Source organism: Netta rufina, assembly GCF_964035555.1.
Source record: "Netta rufina genome assembly, chromosome: 1".
Classification (NCBI taxonomy): Eukaryota; Metazoa; Chordata; class Aves; order Anseriformes; family Anatidae; genus Netta; species Netta rufina.
The window spans coordinates 134,177,371-134,196,718 of record NC_140123.1 but is presented as its reverse complement, the minus strand read 5'-3'; the positions used below and the strand labels follow the sequence as shown (position 1 = coordinate 134,196,718).

At 42.2% G+C, this 19,348-nt stretch overlaps 1 protein-coding gene across 1 annotated transcript in view; it reads right to left on the bottom strand.

Annotated features, from left to right (window-relative positions):
- Positions 1 to 2,279: 2,279 nt before the first annotated feature.
- Positions 2,280 to 19,348, bottom strand: part of PRR5 (proline rich 5) — a gene marked incomplete at both ends in the record, with an annotated part of 49,178 nt that continues 32,109 nt past the window's right edge. The window contains 2 exons of the mRNA XM_084306191.1: positions 2,280 to 2,830; positions 5,922 to 6,060. Of these exons, the coding sequence (XP_084162317.1) occupies positions 2,280 to 2,830; positions 5,922 to 6,060 (690 nt within the window). The remainder of the gene's footprint in view (positions 2,831 to 5,921; positions 6,061 to 19,348) is intronic.

Here is a 19,348-nt window from a genome sequence, read left to right as displayed (position 1 = left end):
ACTGTGTCCTTAGAACAAAGCAGTGGTTATTCTCTTTCTCGAACCTACACAGTAATTCAGGAAACCGTGCCTGAAGGAATGAGGGCATGGGCTGAGGACAGTAACTAATCAAGAGGGAAAAAAAAAAAAAGAAAAAAGAGAGAGAGAGAACAGAATGGGAGCTCTCCATTTTTGGGAGTCACTGATCCTTTATATATTGGATCCAAGTACAGCTCAACCTCCTCTCTCTCTCCTGTTGTTTATACAAGGCCAACTGTGGCCTCAAACATGCCTTGAGACTGCAGGCCCCCTCTGCTCCCTATCTGAAGAGAGTGTGGGCAAACTCCTATTGGCAGCACCAACTCCAGTTGGTATGATTCTGGGAAGCCTCAGCTGTGAGGTTGCTGCCAGGTTGCTCAGCCCCACCAAGACTGAAGTGCTCTTGGGCATGCCACGGGGCAGAACTGTGGGATGAGAGGCTTCACCACAGTCAGAAAGCAGCCAAATGGGTGGTCTAATCATCTGTGGTTTTAAGTTGTACATCCAGAGGGCTAGAGGGCCTGACTCCTAAACTATTCTGTTCACTGAGCATCAAAGTTTCCTTCAGTCACTGGAGTTGCTCTTGCAACCTGCTTGGGTCTGAACGCTCGCATTCCCCACGAGGATGTGTTCCTTGGTTGTTAGATTTGGGACTACTGGGACATGAAAGAAATTGTTTATCTCTGTGTAAAAGAAAAGAAGTCTGATGTAAGTGCCTAAAGCAGGGGAAGCTGCACAGCTGAACACGCCAAACACAAATTAGACACTGAACCCCCTACCGTATTTCTGGGGTTCCTTCCTCAGCTGGCTTCTGAGGTTCTCAAATCCCTGTGTTATGGGGAGCCTGGATATCCCTCTGGAGGCTGAAAACTCCAGCACAGAAGCAGGAAGGTAGCAAGAGATTGAGCTGTTTTCAGAAAGATTGAGTAGCAAAGCCAAAGGAAATTAAGTATCAGAAGTAGGGCCTCGAGCCTAGGCCCCACTAGAGGCCTAGTAATCAAAATCTGGGGACAGGTTTGGTGAATTTTGGGGTCAGCAGCACAAGTGCAGAGCAAAGCTGGAGAGTCCTTGAATGTCTGAGCTAAGAACCAGGCCCTGCCACACCAAATGGATGTCCATCTTTGCTGAGCAGCTCTGTAGGGGTCTACTGCCTCTCTGCACCAGAAGAGATGCCTGGAACAGAGAGACCTCAAGCAACACTGCATAGACTGCAAAGCCATCTGGTCAAAATCTGTCAGGCATCAGGATTTCTGGTTAACATTGGTATCATATGTACCAATCTGCTGTAAAACCACTGACACATCTCTCATACCCTATTACTGCTAGTGACAAACAGTGGAGAGTGCTCAGGATTAGCAGAGCTGCAAGGCTCACAATCCCTGAGTATCAATACATAATTTACAGTATAGACATTATGGTGTTCCTTTAAGAATATAAATATATAATGAGGATTTCCACTGAGAGGCCATATTTTTATTTATTTAGGAAACAATTAAGTTGAATTCTGCTGGAACCGCTCCATACAATGGATGCTCCATGAGTCAGTAGTATGCAGATTTCTTGAAAGTGCCATATTCAGAGCAAATTAACTTGGTCTTAAAAACCAGTTTCATGACAACTCTCTTACAGACACAAGGCATTGGCTGTGAAACAGCATCAGGCATTGCATGACATCAGGTAGCGCATTTCTGTTTATTTGCCTTTCTTTGAGAACTCTAACTCACTGTTGGGCAAAGGAGTGCACACAAGATGTACAAGAAAAGGTTAAAAGAGACTTCTTTATCACCATATTCTGTGGCATGAAGGGCCACAGACTTTTTTTTTCTTTTTAAAAGGATATGGTTTTGTGCTCTGGCTGATGTCTTACAGTTCAGAGTACAACTTGCCCTTCTACAGGAATCTCTTGAGAAAATTAATAGTGAACACAGTAATTTACTAGGCTGTATTACTGAAAAAACGCTGCCACTTGCACTAACAGCATTTTAGCAGACACTTGTCAGTTTGTGAATCCCTAAATTTAGAAAGACAGTAAGAAATCAGACTGCAGTAGTGGGGACATGGAGAAGTGGTTGTGGTTTTTTCTCCCCTGCAGCAGATTCCCGCTTATTGTAAACTGTTGTGTTTATATACTTCAATACAGCTGTGATAACCTACAACATAGGTTCTGCCCTAGACATATATAGTTTGTCCACAGTCAGCCTCAATGCGTTAGTAGTTTTCATATATAATATTAAAACCCAAGGTCTGTATCCCGATGTCCTTCACATGATGCTCTGTCTGTTCACGTCCACATTGTATGCTGATGAACTGGAACAGCCTCGGCCAAAATCAATAAAAATGCCTTCAGAATCAGAGTCAATTGACTCTAAAATTTGATCCACTATGTTCTCAGGGCTAGAAGAAGGAACTGGAATCAAGGATGGGTCCCTGTCCAACTCAAAAGACCTGTGTGGGTCATCCATTGAGTGGAAGAGTCCTTTCTGTTGCTCAGCTGTGCCAAGCTTGCCAGAGCATTCCACTGACCCAGCACTTGACCTTTCCTGATCTCCTGACAGCGAGTTTTTCGTGGCTGTCATGGAGTTCTTGGAACCATTGTCCATTATGGTGGTGAGGTTGGAGTACCCCTGGAGCTCCAGGCAGGAGGTCATTTCTGAAACAGAGTGCCTTCGGATGCCTGTTCCATTGGCAGCCATGCCCTCAGTTTCATACTCAGCTACTGGTGTCAACAGTGGATTATTGTAACTTTTTGACCGCACCACGGGGTTCTTGGCGAGGATGTCACCCGACTTGGAGCGCCTGAAGAACCGCTTCTCTGTAAACAGAGAAAGATACAGAGTAATATCAATAAAGCCTCCTATGTATAATTACAAGTGTTCAAAAGAAAAGTCAAGGCCCAAATATTCATAAACTTTTATTCTATGAAAGGACATTTTTGAAAGAATACATTTTGATGGTTTTATAGATCCATATGTTTCAGATTTCCTAGACTTCCTTATCATATCGAATACCCCAAAGCTATTAAAAAAAAAAAAAAAAAAAAAAAAAAAAAAAAAAAAGAGCAGAAAATTCCCTTTTATTCACAGAATCCCCTGCCAAAGCAGGTTCCCCAGAGCAGATTGCCCAGGTGGACATCCAGACAGGTCTTGAATATCTCCAGAGAAGGAGACTCGACAACTTCCCTGGAAAATTCATACAATTTCAACTGCTGGAGTAAAAACAGTAAATATCGTACAAGACTTGATGTACATTTACAAATGCTTTCTTAAAGCAATTACAGAAAGTCAAATTTTGTTCTGTCTATAAAGGTCATAACTAATTTCTAGTAGAAATCTGACTTTGGCCTTAGGATTGGTGGCACTGATTTTTATTTAACTTTACTTCCACTTGTGCTTTCAAAACCTAATTTTTTCACATGAAACCAAAAGTGCATTGCAGAGACAGTGCCACCAATCTGCCTAAGAAAGCAGAGAACCTGCCACCTACCCTGGGAAAATCAGGTATCCAAATTTGGGGTGCACGTATTACAACATACAGCTGTACTAAATCATTACAGAAACACTTTGATTCAAAGCATTGTTCGGAGACCACGCAAGGAGAGAGCACCAAGAAAATTTGGAAAGGGTAACTGGAGGGCAGTGCCCAGAGCAACCTTGCTGGCAAACAAACCCGCACTCAGTCCAGCAGCAATTTTATTAATGCAGTTGTTAACCAAGTGGGTTCTTTCCGAAGAATGAGCAGTAGGTGGCAGCAAATCAGCACGGAGAACCTGCACCAGTGGTTTAGGTCTGGAGTGCTCTCCCGCAGCTAGATCAAAATGATCATCATGCAAATACTTTGCTGATTTCGTTACTCTGCCTCACTTACGCTAAAAATATCAGTGATGTGACTACTGTATCTAGTTTCTGAAACTCTCTCCCTTCCACTCTCACTTTCCCATCCCCATGGAAGGGACAGGGCCAAGAAAAGGAACTGAATTATAACCTGGCAGTCAACCATAGCCACTGCAAATAAAAAAACCACAACTCTGAGTTAGGATGAAAGTCCACGTTTCCCTATAAACCATTTGATTCCCTTTTACAGATGCCTTTCTCTTCTCAAATTATTCTTAGTTGCTTATCTGGACATATATTCTAATCACATGCTGTACTATTACTGCTACTAATAAAAAAAGTTTCTGTACTTAAGATTGCACTTTGCAGATGTTTTTGCCTCAGCAATAAAATCAACTGAACCAAGATCACTTCAGGACTTTTTCTATTAGGAATTGGACCTGGCAAATAGATAAGGGGCAGCCCTGCTACAGGAACTCTGGCTTTTTGGTCACACCAAGGTTTGGCTGAAGGGGAAGGCTGTGCAGGCCAGATGGGCAAGAAAAGGGATCAAGGGCCTCATCAGTCCCACAGAAAATATATCAGAACTTTAAATCATACTGTCAAAATAGCTGGACAGGATTAGACACATTAGTTCAAAAGCAGCAGAGAGACCTCTTCTCTCAGCTCCCTTGGATCCAGGTTCACTGACTAGAGTAAGAACTATTCAGGGGTATTCCTACAGATCTACACCACAGCAAGGCAAAGTGCCCAGTCCAACTAAACCTTCCTATTTTCTGCACTCATAACATTTATTTTCTGATAATCCATTTCAATGAAGTTTTATTCTCCCTGAGTGCATTTTTTTCCAACTTGACATACAAGCTTTTATTCAGAGAACAATTTGGAGTTCCTCTTAAATGCTTGTGGCTTTTAATGCCAAGCACAGAATACAAAGTAGTTATCCTAATCCATTTTCCATAAATAACCGGCCTCTATTAATTCACATAAAACTGATTTGTTTCTTAAACACCTATTGCAATATAACCATTTTTCTATTCAGCTTCAGGGGAAAATTAGCTTCCTTATTGACCATTTCTGACAAACAAATAGATGAAATTGGCTGCATAGAAAACACACAAACTTATTTTCTCCTCTGTTTTCTCTATTCAAGAAGACCATCACAGTATTTACATTAAAATATATGGGTACTACCATATTTGCTTGTTGACTTACAGTAGCATCCCCCTTGCATTTTCAACAGATTTAATTATTCAGGGGAATTTTTAAAAGACTTTCATCTTGGCCTAATCTTACCTTCACAGAAGTCACCAAATGCTTCTGAACACAAGGAATCCTAGACAATAATCTGGAAGGGACTTGAGAAAGTCATCCAATCAACCTCTGCCATCAGGTAGCACCATGTCTAGCCACCTTGGTCCTTATGGATGCCGTGTATGTGGCATGTAAATAGCACCTACCATAGTGAAGAATCAACAGTCTCCATAGGTGTTTATTCCAGCACCTAATCAATGCAACATTAGAGATTTTCCCTTCCAGGTAATCTAGATTTCCCTTGCTATGTGTACTCCACTCTTCTTATCTCCAGTGGAATGGAGAACAGCTTATTACCTTCCACTTTGCAGAGACATATTACATATTCAATGTCTTATCATTTAGTTTAGTCTTTTCTAAGACAAATTCCTACTCTTTCCTGCTTTAAACAAGCTAGTGATCTTTGAGCACTAATTAACAGACACTATTCAGCACTCTTAAAATGGCTTCTTCCTCCCTCCTCACTGTCCATAAAGCATCCTGTGTTAAAACTTCCTCCTTAAAAAATAGAATGGAAAAGCTAAACCCACTCCAAATTCATAGATTTAAAGCAATTAAGTGCTGTTATGATGATCTGCTTTCAACTTCTGCCACTGGCAAGTCACTGTGACTTTGTAAATTGCATGACCTCAGGAAAAGAGCACAGCCACACTGCGCTAGTACCGACAGTCTCCTCTCGTGTGGGCCCTGGCCCAGTGTGGACCAAGGTTTTAGTGATGCCCTCTGTGCTATGTCAAATCAAGCCACTGTTATTCTTACCCAAAATACAGGAAGAGTGTGTGAAGGGTCCATCGCTGGAATACAGGCCATATGTGCCTAAGTAAGGTGAAACCACTTTCTGGATCAGAGATTCCAGTTTCAAATAATCTTCAGTCACACCTTTTGACTCATGAACACCCTGAAATAGAAAAACAAAACAAAACAAAACACAAGATCAGTGCTGTCTCCTCCAACTACAAGCTTTCCTTGCTCACAAGAGGAAGCAGGCAGGCAGCAAGCCATACATAGCCAAGGTACACTGAGATGTGATACTGGTTTGTTTCTACACCTGATTTGTCTTACTGTAAAGCCAAGAGATATGAGTAGAACCAGAGACTCACCACACAGCACTACACAGATGCACAGAAGGAACCAGTATCTATTTCCAGGAGTTTAAAATCCAGGCTTTCAGAAAGGTATAGAATCATAGAATATCCTGAGCTGGAAGGGACCCACAAGGATCATGGAGTCCAACGCCTGGCTCCACACAGGACCACACAAAACCCAGACCCTATGTCTGAGAGCATTATCCAAATGTTTCTTGAACTGTCAGGTTCAGTGCTGTGACCACTGCTCTGGAGAGCCTATTCCACTGCCCAACCATGTTCTGGGTGCAGAACCCTTTCCTAACACTCAGCCTGACACCTCCCTGTCTCATCTCCAGGCTGTTCCTTCCTGGTATAACCTGCTTAGTGCAAAGGCACTCGAGGAGAACAAAGGATGAGGTTTGCAAAGATCAATTAAAACCATCCCTAGACTTGTTGTTATTTGCAATTCTGCACTGGCTTCCTGAACAGAAGATGAGCAGCTTCCGCCAAGTACTGCACCAGTGGCTGGTACCACACGGTGTCACTGCCATCTAAGCTATAAAACAAGATTAAGTAAAAGGTGAAACTGACTCAGAATTATTTCTTCCAGGATATTTTAAACAAAAAAATTTAGAGCAAAGAGGTTTTCATCTCTCTCCTTGCCCCAGCGCAAGGGAGGTAAAAATCAAAAAATCCAGGCAAAAGTCACATTAAAACTAAGAATGGTAAGATTTACCCAAAGGTAAAAACCTTTTGCCCTTAGCTCTTAACTCTGCACTTCCACCCACAAATGGACTTGTACGGCTGTGGAGGTGACAGACAAACCTTGCAGAGCTGTAGGCTCCTTTCCACTTACAACTGCAGCATATATGCTCCTGTCCTGTCTGAGCAGAGCCCTATATACTCATAACCTTTTGCTACCTGAAGTGTATTCACATATGATGTAGGTTTGGCATACCTTGTTGCAAAATCAAAATCCTAAATGTCATACTCAGTGGGAATTTTGCTTGAATTTAGTTGAATTCCAGGTTTTGTAATATGGCCCTGAACTACCATAAAAACACCAAGAAAAAACATTTTGGGATGAAAGCCTCTAGAGAGCAACACAAAGATCAAATGAGTAAAATTGCAACACTTCCTTCAGTAAATGAAAAGATCCTGATATTCTGGATGCATTTGCTGCTCAGTGTGATTCACCAAACAGCTGAATCGGCCTGCAGTGTGCTTGTGAAAGGCTTGCTTCACCCCTTGGCTGCTGTGCTGCCTGAATCCCAGCTGGCATTCCCTAACAGAAGTTTATGAATAGAAAATAAATCCAACAGAAAACATATAGAATCTAAATTCTGATTCAGCAGGCTTTAAATAATGAGTAACAATTTTTGGAGACATGCTATGTCCTGTAAGACTTTCAGAGATTCACAAATACAAATATGAATACAAGGGCAAATGCAGTGAATCTGAAAGCTTGCAAACACCGAAATATCAGCAGAATGAACCAACAACTATCCCGACAATTAAAACCAGATAAAAATAACACAGGAGTAATTAAAAAGGCTTTGTGAAGGTGCACATATTATTTCAAAGTTACTGAGACCTCCAGAAGAGAAAGGGTTTCAAAAAACAGGAGGAAGGCTACTTTTCTTGTACTGAGATTTGCTCCAGGATTCCTCCACCCATCTTGCTGGTATTTAGCCAAGATCCTTCCAGACCTTAGAAGACCAACATCCCTACTGCATATTCATCACCCCATCAAGTTCATAACCCACTGACAAAGATTAGGACATGAGGCCACCCACTCCAGATGGCCACTCCAATTACCACAGGAGCCAGTTTCTCAAATGTGAAATATAATACTGGTGGCAAAGACAAGTGATGTTTAGCATTGCTCATACCCTGATTTTGTGGTAAGGCTTTCTTTACTTTTCTGCCACTTAAGTAGTTTCGGTACTTGTGAAAGAGTAAACACCAACTGTGGAGAATGAAACCCAGTAGTCCTCTCACCACGCTGCCCATGAAATAACCCTGACCGCTTGAAGAACTGTGATACAAGTGATAAAAATGTCCTTGCTCAGTGGCATCTTAACAGTCTGATTTCCTATCTATCTCACATTGCCTGAGAAGGTTTTTTTTTTTTTTTGTAATTGTTTCCTCCCCTCCTTGCTCCCTGGCACAGGAAATGCCCCCTTCTCTTAAAATCCCACCTCCCTAACCACTCGCAGCAGCTTCTTCAGTCCTGCACTCAACTCCACTCCATATCTTTATGAGCAGTGCATGTCTCCAGCCCCTTTTTCACTTCATCTTCTTTTAGTTACCACCTGCCGAGTAAAGAGGCCACAAAATATCACTTTTACAATATAAAATCACCCACTATCAACACAGCCAGGCATTAGTCTTATTCCTCCATTCTGCCATCATCCACAGGATGCTTTCTAAGGCATACTGATAAGTCATAAAACATCTGGTGTCCACTGGAGCTGCAATGACTTCCCTTCAGCTCTGCATCTTGGCACAACCATGCTATATCCACTTGTAACATCCTTCCTGTGTCAGCTACTGTTACTGGCCTTCCTGAAGGCACTAGACAGGGCAGTTCCCTTAATCCATTTTTTCTAATGGTTTAGATGCAGTACTGTGGCTGCAGCCCCTCTTTAGAGCAGGAGAGTAACAGGCTGCACACCACATACTGATCATGTAAAAACGGCATTTCTCCTCCATTTCTTTCTGCCGTGTTATTCAATGACAAACTTATTCTGCCAGCCTCTGTTTAACCAAATACAAGTACAAATGCATATTGATTCAGCAAGGACTTTCAAACCCAACCTCTCCACATGACCTGAATGACAGCATCACTTATTTACAAGAGTGGCCCAGAGGAGCACCTGTAGGCTCAGAGCAAGCTGGAGTCACCTCCACCTGTCCACAGCCTCTGCTCAGGGACAGGGTGGCAAATGGTGACTTGGTTGGTCACCAGCCTGCCCTTCAGCCAGTTGGTCCCTGCTGTACCATGGATGAGGAGCTTCTCAGGGAAGAGGTGGACACCTCCTCATGCAGATCTGTTTTAGTACATCAGAGGAAGCTTCTGTTTTGCTTTAGCTGCCAGCCCCAAGAGTTCATTTAAATTCTTCTCCCCACCAGAGTGAGAGAATGAACCCAAGAATTCATTCAAACTCTTATCTTCAGCATCCACTGTGCCACATGTGAAATCACTCATTTGCATCACACCTTCTCATTCAGTGAAAGGAACTTTTGGTGGAAGTTTTAGCATGGAGCAAAGTACAACTACAATTGCTTCATATAAATATATGTCAATATACCTATACAGGTATAGATGAGTACATATAGATGTATAGATACCTATACTATAAATACCTCTACATATTTCTACATAGATATCTATATATACAAGAAGATTTGTGAATTCTTTTATAGGCCTTTTACCAAATATGTATGTGATTGTGCTTATATAGGTAAAATTAGCTTTAAATTAAAGCCAACTTGGCATTGTTACCCAAATCACTATAGTTTCTGAGAAATGGATGTCATGGCTTACAAGTCACCAATTAAAAAAAAAAAAAAAGTGTTTTCCCGTTATTTTGGCATCTCATGATTCTTATACTTACTGTATGGTATGTCACTAAGTAGCAATAAAGCAAAAGTCAGATCTAGCAGGCTGGCTGCTTAGCTTGTAGGTAACCATATTGTAATTTGGAAGGAAAAAAAAATAGAACATTATCAGTAGAACAGAGGTTCTACCCTTATCTTTAATACAATATTCACTCTGCTGACATACAAAACTTCTTTACCGAAAGGGTTGTTAGACACTGGAACAGGCTGCCCAGGGAAGTGGTGGAGTAACCATCCCTGGAAGTCTTTAAAAGACGTTTAGATGTAGAGCTTAGGGATATGGTTTAGTGGGGACTGTTAGTGTTAGGTCAGAGGTTGGACTCGATGATCTTGAGGTCTCTTCCAACCTAGAAATTCTGTGATTCTGTGCAAAACTTATTTTAAAAGATAAGTCTGCCCTTTCGTGAGCCTGATTTCATTTTAGCAGGAGAGTTTCATACTTCTCTAAAAATGTTAGATGTATCTTTTAAACTTGTTTCAAGGCCTTGCCTGACCTATTTATTTCTCAACTGAAAAATAAAAAAAGGGCCAAAATAGCTCAATATCAAACAGCTGCAGATACCCTAGTACTTGTGGAAGAGTGTAGCTGCTGGATCACAGCCTGATCTTGGTTACACTGTTTTGAAATGCAAGAGACATCTCATTATCTTTGGAAGGATTATAGTGCACTGTTATGACAAGAGTCTGCCCTACTCTAAAGGCATGGATAATGGGAATTTGAGTCCTGAATATGTGAATATCATTGCAAACGGAAAAGGTTTGTACTCAGCATCAAGACAATAGACATGAATTTCTGCATGTAACACAGTATCCAAATCCCTGACTTCATTAACTTGTAATTAAATCACTTGGTAACAGAGAATGGTATATTGAAGTTTGAAAGCATTAAAGGGACCCTATGCACTACTGTTTTTGATACATAGATCTGTAAGCTCTCCCAGAAGGGTCATATACATGGAAGACGACAGGTTATTAATGCAGCTCTTTTACGAATTTTCTGCCCTCTCATCTGGAACTTGTCCCCTGTCTGCCAGACCAGTCATCCCTTGTGTTTGGGAATAAACTCCACGAGTCAAAAACAGTAATTCCAGCAAGGATGGAGGCACTGAACTACTCAGGTTTCCATCCCTCTTAATGCAGTAAGCTAGCCACAAACTCCTATGGACTTTTTAAGGGACACACGGGCTTCATTTGACAGCACAGGGGAAAGAGTAGGTGATTAATTCATCTTTTGGTATGGCTAATAAATAGATACAGTCAGAAGAATAGTGGGGGCTTTAATAAGCCCACATAAAGCCACAACCTTCTTTTTAAATGCACAGGGCTTCTCTAAGCCTCAAGGTCAAGCTGAAGTGGACTTCAGTCCAGACAGGCATTTAAGAACTTGAGAATCCTCCTCAAATGCAACCTTAAAACCTGCCTGAGGTTAAAATATATTGATTTAACCTTTTGCACATGTATTAACAACAATATTATTAAGCCTATTATTAAGCCATTACAAACATTTTATCTAAGTGTAGACTATACAACTTGTAAACCTGCCAGAAATATAATATCTGTTTCAGTAACATTTGCCACTACTTTTCTCACAAAAAAAAAAAGAAAAAAAAAGTATCAAATGTCTTCACTTTTTTACCGTGGCAATGAAACAACCATAATCACAATTAGAACAGAATTCATTATTTCTGTATCCTTTGATACGTATTTTTAATGTCTTGCTCTTTTCTTCATAGGCAGCCAAGATTGACACTGGCACAAAGGCTGGTAGATCAGCCCTCCACCTAAGTCACCACGAGTAAGATGCAAGTGTGCCTGCAGCCTCTGCCCCCGTGCACTGAGGCAGTCATTGCCGCATACTCCCTCAGACTCCATCTCTGTCTTTTCGTTCATCACAATAACTGAAATTCTTTTAGTTTCAGTAACAAGGACACTTAAAATATAACCTGATAGCACCAGCACTTCCAAATTTCTTTGAAGAAACATGTAGGGAGGTGACACAGTGATTCAAACCACGTTATTAGTCCAACAACCACGTGCCCTGTTACACCATGCTCGACCATTTGGGGAGGCACTCACACTGTGAGTCACAAAGGATCCCAGAAATTAATCACTTCTCACCTTGTGTTGGCTACTGGGCTTCCTCAGGCTTTTCTAAAGAACCCAGATGTGAAACAATCTGCCAAGAGTCGCAGCCATGAGAAACTGCAGGCTGCTGATAGTCTGGTACATCTTTTTGGGCAGCCTGGATAAACTTGGACAGAGTTTTAGGCTTCCCATACTCCTGTAAGCAGATGCAGAACATCCTGTGGAGAAAACTTGGATTGTGAAACCCTCATGTGCATCCAAAAGGGAGTTGGTTTTGTGTATTGCCTGCTGCTTATACCTCTCATTTCTCAGCCCAAAAACTGGATGCAAAGCTACGCAACTCCTTTCCACCTGCATTTATGGGCAAAGAGGTAGCAAAACGTTACTGTTTGGTGGCAGAAAATGGTAGCAAATACTTACTGTTGATAACCTGCCTAGGAAGACTAAAAAAAACAGCTCTATGTGCAGAGAATACTCTTGGGCCATGGAGCAGGCGGCATGAGTTTCTCCACTGTTGATGCATGAATTGCAGCCTGCTCACACACGCTTGTTAGCACAGCACTAAGTGGAACAAAGACAAAAATCTTCCTCTCAAGTACTTCTGGTGGGCAGAGCAACCACAAGCAAAAAAATGTTTTTTTCATCACATCATCCAACTTTCTTGAAATCTTGGGGATTGCTGGGTTACACTGGCTGAAAAATGGCTTACCCTAAAAATCCTGCAGTGCCTCACCCTCTTGATGACACTGAGCACATAAGCACAGTGTCTTAGCTGGATGTCCACATGGCCAGCACTTTCTCGTACCTGACTCCTCTGGTTTCAACCCTTCACTTCATCCCCTTGCCACTTGCTCTGTCCTAATACCCCACATTCATCCTTAGCTCTGCACAAGCTCCCTATCATCTGCTGGGCTCCTGCACTAAGCCCCCTGCATGCTTCTCAGTTCTGGTCAACTGCAACTTGCCCCATGTGCTCCTCACTCCTCTGTGCGTGAAAATAATCATAAACAACTATTAAATGCCGAACTGCTTCTACGTGGCCAACAGTAACAGAGTTTTGCTCGATATTTACGAAAGGTCCTTCAGTTTCCAGTTCTAATAGCTTCCCCCACTAGTAACAGCCAGAAATGCTAGTCTCAGTCAGTTGCTTTTCATTTCCCTCTTTAGCAACAGAGTATTATAGGACCATTTACCTAATAAATCACACGTGAAAAGATACTTCCAGCATTAAGTGCACCCCAACAACCAGGCATAATGGTGACATAATGGGCTGATTACCACAGCCCAGCCTGCGAGTGCAGACATGCTCAAGTATATGCTAGTCATTGATTAAATGACTGCAGCACTCAGCTTCAGCTTTAATGTTTCAACTGATCATCATGTTTACATGAGTAAGTACTGGTATACAAGGCTACAACCTGCTTCAGCTGTGACAAACTGCTGGGCAGCCTTTAAATTAAAAAAAAAATATATATATATATGCATCTGTCTTCCCCTGCGTCAGATCAGGCAGAGCAAAGCAAGGAGGCCTCCTGAAGCCCAGCCAGGTGCCCTGCTGGGACAGCAGTGACACAGCACATGAGGGTGGCACAACAGTGTCCATGGTTGATGTGGGTGCAGTTCTACCACAGGGGATGCCAAGCAGGAATGGCCAACAGCCAGATCCTGATTTACCAGCTTCTTGACTCTGAAAAGAAAGGAATAGAAGCCAGGCTTCTGGGTTAAGGCATGGCAATCAGTACTCTTGGTGATTTGATGGCCCAGAAGAATGAAGTTCTCTGCCCATGCAGGATGCAGCTGTACATAGCTCAGCTCAAGGCCAGAAGCATGCCCTGGGTGTTAGGCTGCTGAGGCATCCTCAGCCTGGACCTGCTGGGGCACCCTTAACCATTGGCCTCTGCCCTGGCCTACCAACAAAAAGCAGTCCTGATCTAGTGCTATGTGAAAGGAAACATGCTGCAGGAAGCGTTCACAGGGTCAAGTCCAAATACAAAATGAGGTCCTGGCCTCAAAAACTGCCCTGGCTTAATCACACAGGAAAACAGCTAAGAAATGTAGTTATTCTCTGCCTAAAAGCAGCAGATTCCTTGGAAGAAAGAAAAATACATTGAGAAATGCATTTTTCTCTTTAATTGGCAATGGACTAAATCAGTATGACTGACACACATGCAGTGGCAATAATCTGACAAATACTGGGTAATAATAGTTGCCTAACTACACACAGAGAAAAATGAAATTAAAAGTCACAAGACATATCACAAGGCAGACAGAACAGTATTTATAGCAAAAATACACATTACTCAGCCAGCCCTGCTGGTGGAGAACTGATAAAGGTGTACAGACTGCAGCACACACCCTGGTGACCAGGGCAGCAAGATCTGCTTGTTATGTTAGTCAGAGAGATAGCAGCAGCCTTGCTTGCAAGAGGTGAGGAACACTGCCCTCACAAGCCATGACTGCCTCTTAACCCACTTTGGGGTGTGTAATGCTCTTCATGGCTCCATATCTAGCCTTTTCAAATTTGAGCAATGTAGCAGCAACCTCAGCTGAAGGCAGGCATGAAATCACTGCAGGAGGACATGGTGACTGGTGGGCCACCAGTCCTGGCCACGTGCACCACCAGCAGTGTAGCTCTGTGCTCCTAGTTACATTATGGGTCACACTCTAGGTTTGAGGTCTGCATCCTTCCATCCTCCTTTGGATAGACACACACACGTAATTAAAACTGTTCCTTTTTTACCTCAGATGTTTTACAGCATCATCTAATTTTTACTGATCTTGCAACGATCACAGTCAAACCATTGGCAGTGAAGTTACGCTAAGGTTTACTTGTTTAAAAACAGGCTTCAGGAGTGGTCCCTGTCTGTACACTTCTTGTTGTCTATAAAACACTGTAGGATTTTCATTGACCAAGCCCACCCAGTCTCATGCTTTGGAGGATACCACAGTGGCTTCAGGAGCACTGACTGTTGTCCAAAGAGCAAAGGCTGTCCTCCTGTGCACAGTCTGCAAGAACTGCTGTTCTTACTGCACTACTCAGCACCACCGTGTTTGACTCTCCTCCCCACATCTTCTCCATCTTCAGCTGACTTGCACAACACTCTGCTGAAAAAGTCACAGATCTTGTTCTCATATCCCCTGCAGCAACTGTCTGGGCTCCATAATCAGAATGAGGATGCCCTAAGCATGTGGATACACCATGATGCCCCGCATGTGGATACATCGTGACCCTCCCAATCTTGACACCAAGGGCAACACAGTGCATTGAATCAGCCACTCAGCATTAGACCAAAAGATCACTAAATTCAACATTTTGTTGCTAACAGTGAGAGCAGGCAAAGTGTGTGGAAGAACAAAAAAGGATATAGGGTATGCACAATATGGGCTTTCTCAGAAAATGTTGGCATTTCTGGCAAGTGGTGACATAAAAACCTACCACACGGCAATTTGCAGTAGCCCTTAAGTGTAAAGAATCTGTGCTAGAAAATATTTAACCACTGAGATGAAGATGGCGAATAACTGATAGTATTACTAGTTCCCAGAAATAAAGAACTAGCTAATCTAATGAATCCTCTGAACAAGGGTGAGAGTATGAAGTGGAAAGAGTGGTAACTTTTTCCATTTATGTTGATGAAATCCTGATGTTCTTCCACCAGCTTAAATGAGGTTCAGCATTTCTGGAAGACTTCCCATTTGAGAACTTCAAGTCCCATACAGACATTGAGTTCAACTCTGAAGTTCACTTAGAGACTATGTGATCAATAGCTGTCTTTTGAAAAGACATCTGAGTAAAAAGAAACACCCTGGTTGAGGACTGGGAGTTTAAACTGCTGGGTCCTACTTGCAGCCCACTCATCTGTGCTGCCAGCCTGAACAGAAAATTTCAGTTATTTCCTCCTGGTTTTCCCCAATGATTCATGCTGCTTTCATCCCAGTCAGCCAACTCAGACATTTAAGCCCTTAGGAAGCAGACTCAAAACAGAATGAAAATTGCTTCAAGCATTGACTACGTTTTGATTTGCGCAAGTCTGTTTTTAGTGAATCTGAACCTGATCCACTTGAACTATGCCCTTTACCCATGGGGGTTTCTCTGTAGCAGCCAAAAGACAGAGTGAGAAAACACACCTAGGCTGAGGAAAGTGGAGGGCCCACCTTTGCAGACCAGGACAAGCTGAAAGAAAACTGCTTCCCCTCTCTGAGAAAGCCCTCAGCCCTTGTGAGGGGGCCAATAGTTCACGATGGGCCCACTTTCAGTGAAACCCTAAAACTATGCTAGCATGTGTTCGCAACTAGGTATATTTACTGGTGGAAACATGAAAAGCAGGACTTAGGCATCAAATACTCAGTTTCTGTAAATCAGAATAACCTCAATTATGTTAATGATTTAATACTGTTTTATAAACACTAAAGGTCATGCCCTATGCATTACTAGTCCAATTCTAGAAACCAGTAGCAAAATTTCACATGTTGGAGAGATGCAGCCACACAAGTCAAGGTTGTTTTGTTATGAGCCCCTAGCAGCATTGCCTCACATCATTTTTTCTTCATTTTGTTTTACCCAATACCACTGGCACACTGGTAAAGTCTTAAATATTTGAAGGGTTAAACCATGTCTAGTCTCATTTCTCCCTCTAGCTTTTCTCATAGCAACAGTGCTCATGGGAGGGAGAGGCAGAGAAGTTTGCCAATGCAGTATTGACAGAAGTCAGCACTTCAGATCCCTGTGACTGCCTCAGAAATAAAAACCTTGTCATATTCACTTTAATCTCCAGCAAGTGCCAAGTTCTGTCAATGTCAGCGTGAGAAGCAGTGCTGTCTCTCTCTTTCTTTCTTTGGTGGCACCGAGACACAGTCAAAAGATAAGGTAGACAAAACAGCCCGACATGGTTTGTGTTAGGCTGGTGAGTTTTTGAAATGACTCGGCTGCACAGATAGCAACAGGATTCTTCTTACCAGAAAGGATCAAGCACGAAGAAGAAGTTACACTTCCTCTGATCCACAGAAGTCCAATGTATTATTTTTCCTGAAACTGCTATTAAACACTTTATATGAGGTTGCAAAAGGCAAAGCAGAAGATGAAGACTGAAGATAAGTAAATGATACAAAATGACTAGAAGTAAGGAGGTTACTTTGAGACTTTAAATACAGTAGTTAGGATCTTGCACTAGCTGAGCAGCCAGTTTGCTAACAAAGACCCACTGCCAATAATGGTACGTATTTTTACTTTCACAGTTTTAGCGCCAGAGGTTGTCTGATTCGCAGCTAAGAGACTCCCCTGGGCACAGATGAGAACTGCAATCACTCCAGTCAAATAAGCTAATGTGACTTTGAAAAACCCACCAAACAAATCTATGCATAGCTGAGTGCTCTGAATAGCTGTTTAAGGAATAAACTTGAGCTGGAGTTTGTCTGCATTTCCAGATGCTGTGGTGCTGCCACATTACACTCACAGGCAAACACGTGTGCACAGAAAAGCGAGTGCAACCCCTTGCAGAGATTACCCTGTCAGTCATGGAATATTTAGATGTGATGTTTAATGTCTAAGGACATAAAGCCTCTCATTTCTTTCGGGCTCCCTTCTGAAATTCTGGCTGATGTGTACACATTAAGCTTATCTAACCTTGCTGGGGAAATTATGACTTTTAACTCTGAGCATTTAAGTCTTTTCTGTAGTCTTGGCTCTGAGTTTTTTCTCATTGAACATTTATTTAAAAAAAAAAAATTGCACATTTATTTTCAGGTGAGGACTCGAAACAGAAAAAAGGATGGCAGAGCCCTCCCTCAGTGCATCTAGGCTTTTTTGAAGAGACATTCCAAGAAATGCTTTGAAGATCTGCAAACATTAACTTGACTGCTGTTAGCTACTTGTGAGGGTTTCCGATACTGCCTTTCATGGCCACACACCCCTTTTAAATCATTAGTGAACATTCGCATCCTCCTTGTTGCTTCGACTTTTTTCTTCTTTTCTGAAACACTTGAATAGACTGAGCAGACACAGCTATGTGTTCTGGATTTTTTATTTTTTATTTTTAACAATTTCACTGACACAATTTCCATCCCCAACAACTCATCCATGTGAGCCGGGAAGAAGCATCTTCCAGATCACCTACCAGTCCTGGCTGAAGAAGTTTTCTGCCAGTGCAAAATACCTGGAAAGTCACTGCCTGGATCTAGGGCATGCACCCTCTCTCAGCAATACAGCATGTGGAGGCTAAAAAGGAAACACAGAAACACAAGCACACAACACCCAAATTTAGAGCCAGAGCACTGAGCTGCGTACTCCTTGAACACAAACAGTACAAGGGTTAAGGATGTCACCACCAGAAGTGGTTCTAAAAGGATAGCCATCCCTTCTTCACCTTGGTCACCTGTCGCAATGACAACTCCATGCCCCAGCAAGAGCCAGCCACGCAGCAGCTCTTGCAAGAGCTGTGGTAGATCAGTGTGGAGTACAAAACCGCACGGCTGAAATCAACAGATGCTCTGACGTACAACTTGAAGATACGACCCTACTACTGAAATGAAAGTTACTTGTTTTCAAAGCTCACTGATGCTTTCTGTTAATTTGCTTAATGGCAGACAGCTACCTCCCGAAGGAAAAATTCTATTTGCTTTGCTTTTAAATGTTAAAAACACTGCAAAATACATAACCTTATTCTGTAACTTTTCAGACCAAACTACTGCCCAGTCCCTCCCCTGATACACAGGGGTTTTAGCGGAGCTGCACTAGCATCACACTGCGTAAACACCTGTCTTCAGATGACTCAGACTTTTTGAGAAACAGTGGAAATACCCCACTGCCTCTTCAAAGGTTTTGTACTCTTCAGCTAAACAATGAAACCACAAGAAAGGCTCATGAGTGATACAGGAGGAATGAGGGATTTATTTTTTTTTATTATCTTTCTATTATTTGTCATAAAATTAGTTCTAGTATGTTTATTTTCTTGTTTCCTTGTGTTGCCCATTTGCCCATCCATTTATATTTACTGTCTCTTATCAGGCTGCACAATCTGCCATAGCAGAGACCACATTTTGATTGTGTTTACACAGTGCCCAGCACAAGAAGGCTCTTATCTATCTGTGCTGGCAAGAAGGGAGGCTTGGAGATACACAGAGGCCAGTAGCAGAAGCAGCTGACAACTCTGAGCTGCTCAAATAGAAATGATAGTTGCTTTATGTGAGAGCCACTCCGAGTGCAACAGCTGTATTTTGCAAAATACCTTTCTGACAGATCTTACCCATGGTAAGCTACGGCTCTCCTCTTGCCAGCGTCTGTGTAATTGCAGTATACTTGCTTTTTCCAAAACTGCATTTGGACTAAAGAGCACTAAAGAGCAAACCTTTGCTTAATAACTTCAAAACAGATGATGCATTTTTAAGAGCACCAGATCCAGGCACCTTGGGCTCTGG